Source organism: Mesoplodon bidens, assembly GCF_964165515.1.
Source record: "Mesoplodon bidens genome assembly, chromosome: 4".
NCBI classification, from domain to species: domain Eukaryota; kingdom Metazoa; phylum Chordata; class Mammalia; order Artiodactyla; family Ziphiidae; genus Mesoplodon; species Mesoplodon bidens.
In genome coordinates this window covers 151,795,085-151,803,824 of record NC_138160.1, presented here as the reverse complement: position 1 = coordinate 151,803,824, position 8,740 = coordinate 151,795,085, and the positions used below count along the sequence as shown (strand labels likewise).

At 57.3% G+C, this 8,740-nt stretch overlaps 1 protein-coding gene across 1 annotated transcript; it reads left to right on the top strand.

The window, feature by feature from the left end:
* Positions 1-4,083: 4,083 nt before the first annotated feature.
* AZU1 (azurocidin 1) lies at positions 4,084-6,750 on the top strand (the record flags this gene model as incomplete). The annotated part of the gene is made up of 5 exons (XM_081232925.1): positions 4,084-4,141; positions 4,421-4,577; positions 4,979-5,120; positions 5,875-6,108; positions 6,521-6,750. 5 exons carry the CDS (start codon positions 4,084-4,086, stop codon positions 6,683-6,685), a joined length of 756 nt encoding a protein of 251 aa, XP_081089051.1. The 3' UTR covers positions 6,686-6,750.
* Between the last annotated feature and the right edge of the window lie 1,990 nt (positions 6,751-8,740).

Here is an 8,740-nt window from a genome sequence, read left to right as displayed (position 1 = left end):
TCGGCGCGTCGGGGGCGCCGCGCGCGTCCGTTGCCGTCCCGCCCCCGCCTGCTCCCGCGCCCTCCGTCTCTGGGTCTCCGGGGTCTCGCTCTCCCGCGGGGGCGGGCATGGGCCGGGGTTTGCGGGCTCCTCCCCTCCTGGACCTCTCGGATGGGCCCGGGGAGCCCCATCGAGGCCGGGAGCTGGGAGAGTGTCCTGGTCTCCGGGTTTCTCGCGTCTCTGCCTCTCTCCCCGGCGCGCGTTTCCATGGCGAGCTCCCGGGCGCCTGGGCCTTCGGGAGACAAAAGAAGCTGGGGCGGGGGCCGCCCTCACTCCCGGGCCCCCGCGCCGCGCACCGCCCACCTGCCCCCTGCGCCCCGCCGGGGTCCTCCCTCCGCTCGTCCAAACCCGGCCCCTCGCCGAGCCCACAGCATCCAGGACGCACGGCCCGGGATGCCCCGGGATGCGCGGGCGGCGGTAGGGCCCTCGTGGTGAATTCACATGAGGCTCACTTAGGCAGCGCTTGCTCTTTGCAGGTGTTTCCTCTTTTCCACACACAGCCATGTGGGGTGGGACCAGCTGACCGTCATTTGACAAGTGGGGAAGCTGAGGCCCCCGGGAACTTAAATCTCTATCCGCGGTCTCCAGGCCCAAAACGGCAGAGTTTTATTCAGTTCATTTTTTCACCGTCTCCTAGCACCTCCTGTATACCTGGCCCTGTACAGTCACGGGGGAGCCGCTGAGAACTGGGACAGACCCCCGAAATCAATCCCGCAGTTAAGCGTCCAGTTAAGGTCGGGGGTGAGGGCTGCAGGGATGGATAACACGGTGTGTGCAGCCACTGGGCTTTATTCGCACGCAGCTGTTCACACTCCAACCTGGTCCTGGCCGTGGCCCTTCTTGTTTTAAGAGACTCAGCTGCATGTGTCTTCAAAGATGACTGTATGCGCGGTTAAGGGTGGGGCCCAGAGGGTTTGAATCCCACCGGGGCCTCCATTTGCTCACCTGGAAATGGGCATAACAAGGCCGCTTTGCGCATGGGGCACACCGGAGCTGTCTGTCCCGCCTCCCCAGGCCTGATGACCACTGGGCCTCGGTTTCCCTGCCAGCCAGGGGCGGAGCCTGGGCTGGGCAGCGGTTGGGAATCCCGGTGTTGAAAGATGACCACAAACAGCCCTCAGGAGGCGGGAGGAGCGGAAAATGGGGCAATCGCTCTTGGAGGCCTCCTGGGGGGGCAGGAGCAGGAAGGGGTGTCCTGGGAGACCCTCCTGGCAGGAGGGGGTCTGGGGCAATATCAGGGGCCGGGGTGGGGGTCTTCTTCCTGTCGATCCCCAGAGGTGGAGGAGCCAGGCCTGGCTGTGATGGCACATGGCCCAGCAGTGGGGCCTGGACTTGCTTCTGGGGCACTAGGGAGCCATGGCGGAGTTTAGAGCAGGCAAGAGGGATTGAGCACGCCAGGTGCTGCTCAAAGACTCTTGCACATATTAACCCACTCGATGCTCACCACAGCTCTACCGGGGGAGCGGCGGGAACTGTTCACATCCTGGTACCCAGACAGGGAAACAGGGCCAGAGAGGGGACCTTGAAGTCACCCAAGTAGGAAGGGATGGACCTGTGGGCTCTGGAGTCACCCATCTCTCCGGCTGTGCTCTGTGCAAGACAGCAGCCTGGTCCACGGGCAAGGACAGGGTGGGTGGCAAGGTGGGGCCTCAGGAGGGAGGATGCACAGGTGGGAATCAGGGAGAGTGGAGATGGGAGGCAAACTTGGGGGGACACTGGTCTGAGGCAGGGGCCATGTGGGGGACACGGCTGGGCGGTGGGACCGTGAGACTTGGCAGAGACCAGGCCTGAGCCCCAGGACCCCATCATTCAGGCTGGGTGGAGGACTGCAAGTCCGCCCTGACCCCTGCTCCTGCCACCCTCCCCAGTCCTGCCCTGCAAGAGCCTCCCCAAGGCCCCAGACAGGAACTGGTGTCCTAGTGTTCTGAGACGTGGGGTCCACCACCAGCCCCAACCTCTTGGTGTCACCTTGGAAATAAATCCTATTTTTTTTAAAGTGAGGTGTCAAAAATAAGTAAAAGTAAAAATAAAAATAAAAAATTGAGCTGAAATTCACATGACATAAGATCAGCCATCTTAAAGTATCACATCCACTGGTTTTTGGAAGGAGCACTCACAGAGTTGTGCAACCAGCTAATTCTAGAACATTCCATCTCCCCCAAAGAAACCCATTTCCTTCAGCTATTATTCCCCTAACCCCCTAACCCCCCAGCCCCTGACAACCAGGAACCCACTCTCTGTCTCTATGGATCTGCCTGTTCTGGACGTTTCCCATCAGTGGAATCGCACACCGTGTGTCCTTCTGTGTCTGGCTTCTCTCACTGAGCATCGTGTTTTCAAGGTCCATCCACGTGGTAGCGAGTGTCGGGGCTTCACCCCTTTACACGGCTGAGTGATGCTCCCATGTGTGGAGGGACACGTCTGTCTGTTGAAGGGCATTTGTGTTGCGTCCACCGTTTGGCCACTGTGAACACGCGTGTGCAGGTTTCTGAGGCCCTGTCTTTGGTTCTCTTGGGCACGCACCTAGGAGTGGAACTGCTGAGTAATATGACAATTCGGTGATTAATGTTTTGAGGAGCTGCCAGACCTTCCCCAGCCGCGGCATTATTTTACATCCCTGCCAGCCTGTCTGAGGTTCCAATTTCCCACCTCCTCACCAACGCTGTATTTTTTCTGCCCTTTTCATTCCAGCCATCCTAGTGGATGTGAAGTGGTGTCTCGCTGTGGTTTTGATTTGTGCATTTCCCTGATGACTAATAATTTTGAGCATCTTTTCATGGCATGTTGGCCATTTGTGTATCTTGGGAGAAATGTCTATGCAAATCCTTTGTCCATTTTAAAGTAGATTGTTTGTCTTTTTGTTTTTGAGTTGTGAGAGTTCTTTATATATTCTGGATACTCGACCCTGTCTTTCTCTCCCCTTGGCCTCATCTCTTGCCCAGGTTCTGAGTGCCTGAAACCTCTGAAGACCCTGCTTCGAGGACAGGGAAGGGGAGACAACCTCTCCAGGACCACCTGGCTCTGGGGGCTCCATGGCCGCACCTGCCCACTTTAGAGATGCAAAGACTGAGGGTGGGAGAGTGACCCAGCCAGGTGCCCACAGATAAAAACCCTGTAAGTGAAAAGCTGGACACAGAAGACACACAGTGTGTGATTCCATTGATGGGAAACGTCTGGAACAGGCAAATCCACAGATGGAGAGTGGGTGCCTGGTTGTCAGGGGCTGGGGGATGGGAGGGGGAGTGACTGCTGATGGGGACAGGGCTTCTTTTGAGGTGATGGAATGTTCTAAAATTGGGGTGCTGGCTGCGTAACGCTGTGTTTCGCAAGGCACCAGCCTCTAGGGAGACACCTCTTTTTTTTTTTTTTTTTTTTTTTTTTTTTGCAGTAGGCGAGCCTCTCACTGTTGTGGCCTCTCCCGTTGCGGAGCACAGGCTCTGGATGCGCAGGCTCAGCAGACATGTCTCACGGGACCAACCGCTCCGCGGCACGTGGGATCTTCCCGGACCGGGGCACGAACCCGTGTCCCCTGCATCGGCAGGCGGACTCTCAACCACTGCGCCACCAGGGAAGCCCCGTAACGCTGTGAAGATACAAAAAACGATGGAATTGCACGCTTTAAACAGATGAATTGCGTGGTACTTGAATTATATCTCAATAAAGCTGTTTAAAAAAAAAATAAAAAGCAGTAAAAACACACACATGCAAAAGCCAGCAGGACTCAGTCCCAGGACAGGTGGGCAGTGGTGGAACCCCCAGCACTCAGGCTGGAAAGCCAAGCGGAGCCCCCATTGTGAGTGGCATGGCTGGGTGTCAGCCTCACCCACATCTGACGGGTCGCCCACCGTACAGAGGGGAGGACGGGGCACAGGGTGGGCAGTTGGAGGGCCCTGGCAGGCCCCAGGAGCGGTTGACTCTGGAGGCCTTGGGCAACTTCCCCTGTTCCTGACGGGAGGGGCCGGGCCCTGGGTCGGGGGTGTGCCGATGGCCAAGGCCCCAGGTATAAGGGCGCCACCATCCCAGCCACCCCCAGCGGCCCCCGTCATGACGGCACTCAGACTCCTGGGCCTGCTGGCCGGCCTGCTGGCGACCTCCAGGGCCAGTGAGTGCCTGCCCCAGGCCAGATGTCCCCATCCATGCAGGGGTCCAGCTGCAGGGGACAGGCCCTGGTGGGAGGGACCAGCGGGAGCCAGCCCCTGCTTCCCTGGACTCAAGGCTCAGGGAGGGAAAGCGACCTGGCCCAGGCCGCACAGCCAGGCTGGCCCTGACTAGCCCTGGGAGGGTGGGCCCCTGTCCTTTTAGGGAACAGGGTGACGGGAGGCCGGGGTCTCCCCAGGGATGGGGATGAAACTGGGGGAGCTGCAATGCACCCTCTCCCCAGGCTCGGCCCCCCTGGCGGACATCGTGGGTGGCAGGAAGGCCCGGCTGCAGGAATTCCCATTCCTGGCCTCCATTCAAACCCAAGGGCGGCACTTCTGTGGGGGCGCCCTGATCCACCCCAGCTTCATCCTGACAGCCGCCAGCTGCTTCCAAAGCCAGTGAGGAGGGAGCCACAGGGTGGGGAGGAGGACTCGGAGAGGGAGAGAGCTCGGGGTATTCCTGGGGGGGGCGGTGCCTGGTAGGTGAGAGGGGGAGGGGTCTTAGGAAGGGTTGAGGGGCTTGGAGAGGGAAATGCGGGGACCCAGGATAGGAAGGGGGCCCAGGAGGGTCTCAATCTGGAAACAGAGGGGCGATACGGCTGCAGAAGGAAGGAAGGAGGCTTGACCATCACCGCTGTCCTTCCTTTGGCTGTGGTTCAGCGGGCTAGTAATTCCCTGCCTTATTTGCAAGCCTGCTCCCCATCAATGCCCGGGCCCTGGGGTGGGTGTGGAAGGTTGGGGATTTCCCCACAAGCCCCCAGGACTGCCCCAGCCTGGTGTCTGCCCCCACCTGCTCTTAGCAACACCAGGATTGCCACTGTGGTGCTGGGGGCCTACAACCTGAGGCGGCGGGAGAGGTCCCGGCAGACTTTCTCCATCAGGAGCATCAGTGAGAATGGCTATGACCCCCAAGAGAACCTGAACGATGTGCTGCTGCTGCAGGTGGGGAGAGGGGGGTGGGGCTCACGACGGCCTGGGGGGCTCAGGAGGGACGAGCCACATGTACGGAGCCTGTGGTTAAATCGCACAGCCAAGTGCACAATCCATTTAGCTATCCTCCGGATCCTGGACACAGTAGCTGGGCCAACTTACCCTCCCACCAGCAGAATTTAAAACTGCCCATTTGGGCTTCCCTGGTGGCGCAGTGGTTGAGAGTCCGCCTGCCGATGCAGGGGACGCGGGTTCGTGCCCTTGTCCGGGAAGATCCCACATGCTGCAGATAGGCTGGGTCTGTGAGCCATGGCCGCTGAGCCTGTGCGTCCGTGAGCCTGTGCTCCGCAACGGGAGAGGCCACAACAGTGAAAAGCCTGCATACCGAAAAAAAAAAAAAAAAAACCTGCCCATTTCTCTACATCATTACTGACACTGCATAATATGATTTTTTAAAATTTTCTGTCACTTGTGACGGGGGATGGTACCTTGTTGTATCTGCATTTCCTGGGCAAACTCTTCACCTTCAGGGTCTTTCAACCACCTTTGCGATAAGAACGATTGATTCCTTCTCTGGAGGCACCAGAGGCCCAGAGAGGTAAAGTCACTTGGCCAGGACCCCACGGCCAGTTACTGCCTAAGCTGGCCAGGACCCAAACCACTTTACAGACCAAAACTCACGTCGCTGCCGCTCTGGCTCCCAGCTGGGCCCCGTGAGGCTCTGGTCCCCAGCTCCGCCCTCTCCTGACTCAGTTTCCCTCCCCAGCTGGACCGTCAGGCCAACCTCACCAGCGCCGTGGCGGTGGTACCACTGCCCCCACAGAATGCCACGGTGGAAGCTGGCACCAACTGCCAGGTCGCAGGCTGGGGCACCCGACAGCATAGAGGGCGTCTCTCCCGAGTGCCAAGGGTCGTGAACGTCACTGTGACCCCGTCGGACCAGTGTCGCCCCAACAATGTATGCACCGGCGTCCTTACCCGCCGGGGCGGCATCTGCCAGGTACGGACTGGGCGTGACCTGGGGTGGGCTCCAGGTGATGGGAAAAGCAAGGACAAGTGCCAAGCTCTGGGCTGGAGGCTGGAGACAGGGAACAGGACAGGGTAGGGTCTGCCCATTTGGAGCCAGGGGCTCCCAGACCTTGTGGGTGGGGGAGTCAGGTGTCAAGACAAGGGCGAGCACGGGACAGGCCCAGCCCAGGGTAGCAGGGAGTTCCTGGGGGCATCTGAGACCTGAGTTGCAGGTGGGAGTTAACCGAGCAAAGTTGAGGGAAAAGCGTGCAGGCAGTGGGACAGCAAGTGCCAAGGGCCTGGGGCGGGGACAGGATTTGTGGGTGGCATAAGCAGTGGTTCTGGGTGGGAGCAGAGTAGGGGGGCTGGGCCTGGGGTGCCCTGACTCTCCTGCCGCCCTGCAGGGGGACGGGGGCACCCCCCTCGTCTGCAACGGTCTGGCGCATGGCGTGGCCTCCTGGTCTCGGGGGCCCTGCGGCAGGGGCCCCGACTTCTTTGCCCGCGTGGCACTGTTCAGAGACTGGATTGACTCAGTTATAAACCAGCCAGTCGGATATGCGCCAGCCTGATGGACCCCCAGCCCAGCCGGTGGGGGGTCGTGTGAGCTGCCACGGAGCCCAGCCCCCCACGCCTCTGTCCCTTCCCGCAGCCCACGCGGTTGTGACTCTAATAAAGGATCTGTTCCCATTTTGTCCACAGCACCTGATTTCTGCTTTGTGGGGGCGGGAAGGGGCTGGGGGCCGAGCGCAGGGACATCTTCCGGCAAGAGTGGCATCCACCCCAGGGGCCTCCACTCACAGAATCCGCTCGCAGCCCTGAGAACCAGGGGCTCTTGTTATCTCCACCTGACGGAGGTGGCGCCGAGGCTCAGAGAGGTTGGGTGACTACCCTGAGGCCACACAGCCAGAGTGGGCTCTGAACCCACATCTGTGAGATTCCAGGCCCCCTTAACCGTCTCTCATTTTGGTCGAGAATACAGTCACCCCTTAGTATCTGCAGGGGCTTGGCTCCAGGACCCCGATGGATACCCAAATCCGCGGATGCTCAAGTCCCTTGTATCAAATGCTGTAATATTTGCAAGTAACCTATGCACATCCTTCAGTGCACTTAAAATCATCTCTAGATGACTTAAAATACCTGATAAAATGTAAATGCTGTGTAAATACAGTTGCCCGCCTACAGCAAATTCAAGTTTTGCTTTTTAGAACTTTTTGGAAATTTTTTTCCCAAATATTTTTGATCTGCGGTTGGTTGAATCCGAGGTTGGTTCAGTCCATGGGTGTGGAACCCACAGATACGGAGGCCCGGCTGCATATTATGCAGCAAAGTCAAGAGACACACGAGAAACTGGCTTTAGACTATTTGCCACTTGAAAAAAGAGCCTAATGTGAAAGGAACTAAAATATAAATGTTAAATAATAAATATAATTTTATAGGGATTTCCCCGGAGGTTCAGGGGTTAAGACGCCACGCTTCCACTGCAAGGGGCACGGGTTGGATCCCTAGTGGGGGAAATAAGATCCCACATGCCCCGCGGTGCAGCCAAACTATATATATATGTATTTATATATTTATATAAATGATATATAAAACATAACAGACATAATCGTATAAATAACATACAAAACATAATAAAAATAAGTATATAAATGATATATAAAACATAATACACAGGGGCTTCCCTAGTGGCGCAGTGGTTGAGAGTCCGCCTGCCGATGCAGGGTACAAGGGTTTGTGCCCCGGTCTGGGAAGATCCCACATGCCGCGGAGCGGCTGGGTCCGTGAGCCATGGCCACTGAGCCTGCGCGTCCGGAGCCTGTGCTCCGCAATGGGAGAGGCCACAATGGTGAGAGGCCTGCGTACCAAAAAAAAAAAAATTATATATATATATATATATATATATATATATATATATACTTAATAACTCATAATAAAATATAATAAATCAATCGTGTAAATATTATATATTAATATTATAGTATATATTTATAATATATTTATCTTATATATTTATAATATAATACATATAATGTGCACCTAAAATCAGTAAGGAAAAAAATTAGAGCCCAGTAGTAAAAAAAAAGTGGGTCAAGGATGTAAACAGTTCACAGCAAAGAAACACAGAAGGCTCTTGACGATGTGGAAACACTGCCCCTCAACCAGTGCGTGAGAAATGCCCGCTGGCCTCCTGGGATGTGGGCTTTTCACCCAGGGGGGTGATCACTAAGCCTGCCATCTGCGGTGTCTCGTCTTGGTCGGGGGGACGGGGTGGCAGGGATGGGTCGGGCATCTGAACCAGGTGCCGCCCTGGGGGTTGCCCACGTGTCACCTTGCATGAGACGGGGACAGGTCCTGCCACGTGGCTCGAGGGAAAGAGGCTGCAAAGGATCCAGTGTTCCGGGCTGGCGGTGGGGAGACCACAGAAGTCCGGGGCGGGCGGGTAGCACATAGCTATGGAAGAGGCTCAGCCCAGCCGGCGTCGGGGCCAAAATGGAGATGCCCAGCTCTGCCCTTCTCCTGGAGGCCCTGCTGATGCCCCAACACGCAGGGGAGGGGAGGGGCTCGAAGGGGCGGCACTGTGCCCTGAGCCGGGTGGTATTGGGGGCTGTGCCGTACCAAGACCC